The sequence below is a fragment of the Austrofundulus limnaeus genome, unplaced genomic scaffold (genome assembly GCF_001266775.1).
Source record: "Austrofundulus limnaeus strain Quisiro unplaced genomic scaffold, Austrofundulus_limnaeus-1.0 Scaffold1471, whole genome shotgun sequence".
NCBI lineage: Eukaryota > Metazoa > Chordata > Actinopteri > Cyprinodontiformes > Rivulidae > Austrofundulus > Austrofundulus limnaeus.
Genome location: NW_013953873.1, coordinates 1 through 726, shown reverse-complemented (window position 1 = coordinate 726; position 726 = coordinate 1). Strand labels below are relative to the sequence as shown.

At 39.7% G+C, this 726-nt stretch overlaps 1 protein-coding gene across 1 annotated transcript in view; it reads left to right on the top strand.

The window, feature by feature from the left end:
* Window positions 1–657, top strand: part of LOC106535492 (glycogen phosphorylase, liver form) — a gene marked incomplete in the record, with an annotated part of 52,280 nt that extends 51,623 nt beyond the window's left edge. The window contains 1 exon segment of the mRNA XM_014032503.1: window positions 141–657. Coding sequence (XP_013887957.1) covers window positions 141–329 — 189 coding nt within the window.
* Between the last annotated feature and the right edge of the window lie 69 nt (window positions 658–726).

Below are 726 nucleotides of genomic sequence, written 5' to 3'. Positions count from 1 at the left end.
CGTCAGAACTTATTCAGCAGATGTGTTTCCATCTCTGCTTTTGTGTATTAACTCTTACAGGATGGAGGAAATTGGTCTTGGCAGAGGTGTGCACTCTCTGAGTGCTTCTAGTTTAAAATGTGTTTGTTTTTCTGTAACAGAACCAAGTGGAGTGGACCAAGATGGTGATCAGGAACATTGCTGCCACAGGGAAGTTCTCCAGCGACAGAACCATTGCCGAATACGCCACCGAGGTCTGGGGCGTCGAGCCGACCGACCTGAAGATTCCTCCGCCCAACGAGCCCAGAGAGGCCATCGAGGAAACGGTCAAGGCTCTGAAGAAAATGTGAAAAAAAACTGTAAACTTTACGTTTACACGTCATGTGTGTAACTTTAACATGTTACAGATCCTGTCTGAGGTGCTTTCATGTTACTGTACGTCTCCAACACATTCAGAGTTTTAACTTCCTATCTGATGTTCCCAGGCTTCAGGAGGGATTAGACTGAAACAGCTGTTTTCTAATATTTGTTGTTTTTTTTTTAGGTCTTTCCTGTGACTTTATGGTTCTACTGAGACACAAACTAGTCTTTTTCTTAAACGTGTTAAACTGGATTAAAAATGGAAAGTAACTCGATGCTTATAGTTTTCACTGAGAATAAAAAAACACTTTAAAATGATTTGAAAAGGAGGTTTTATTTTATACATGTACATTTCGGTAAAAATAAAAAAAAAACAGAATTGTAAAC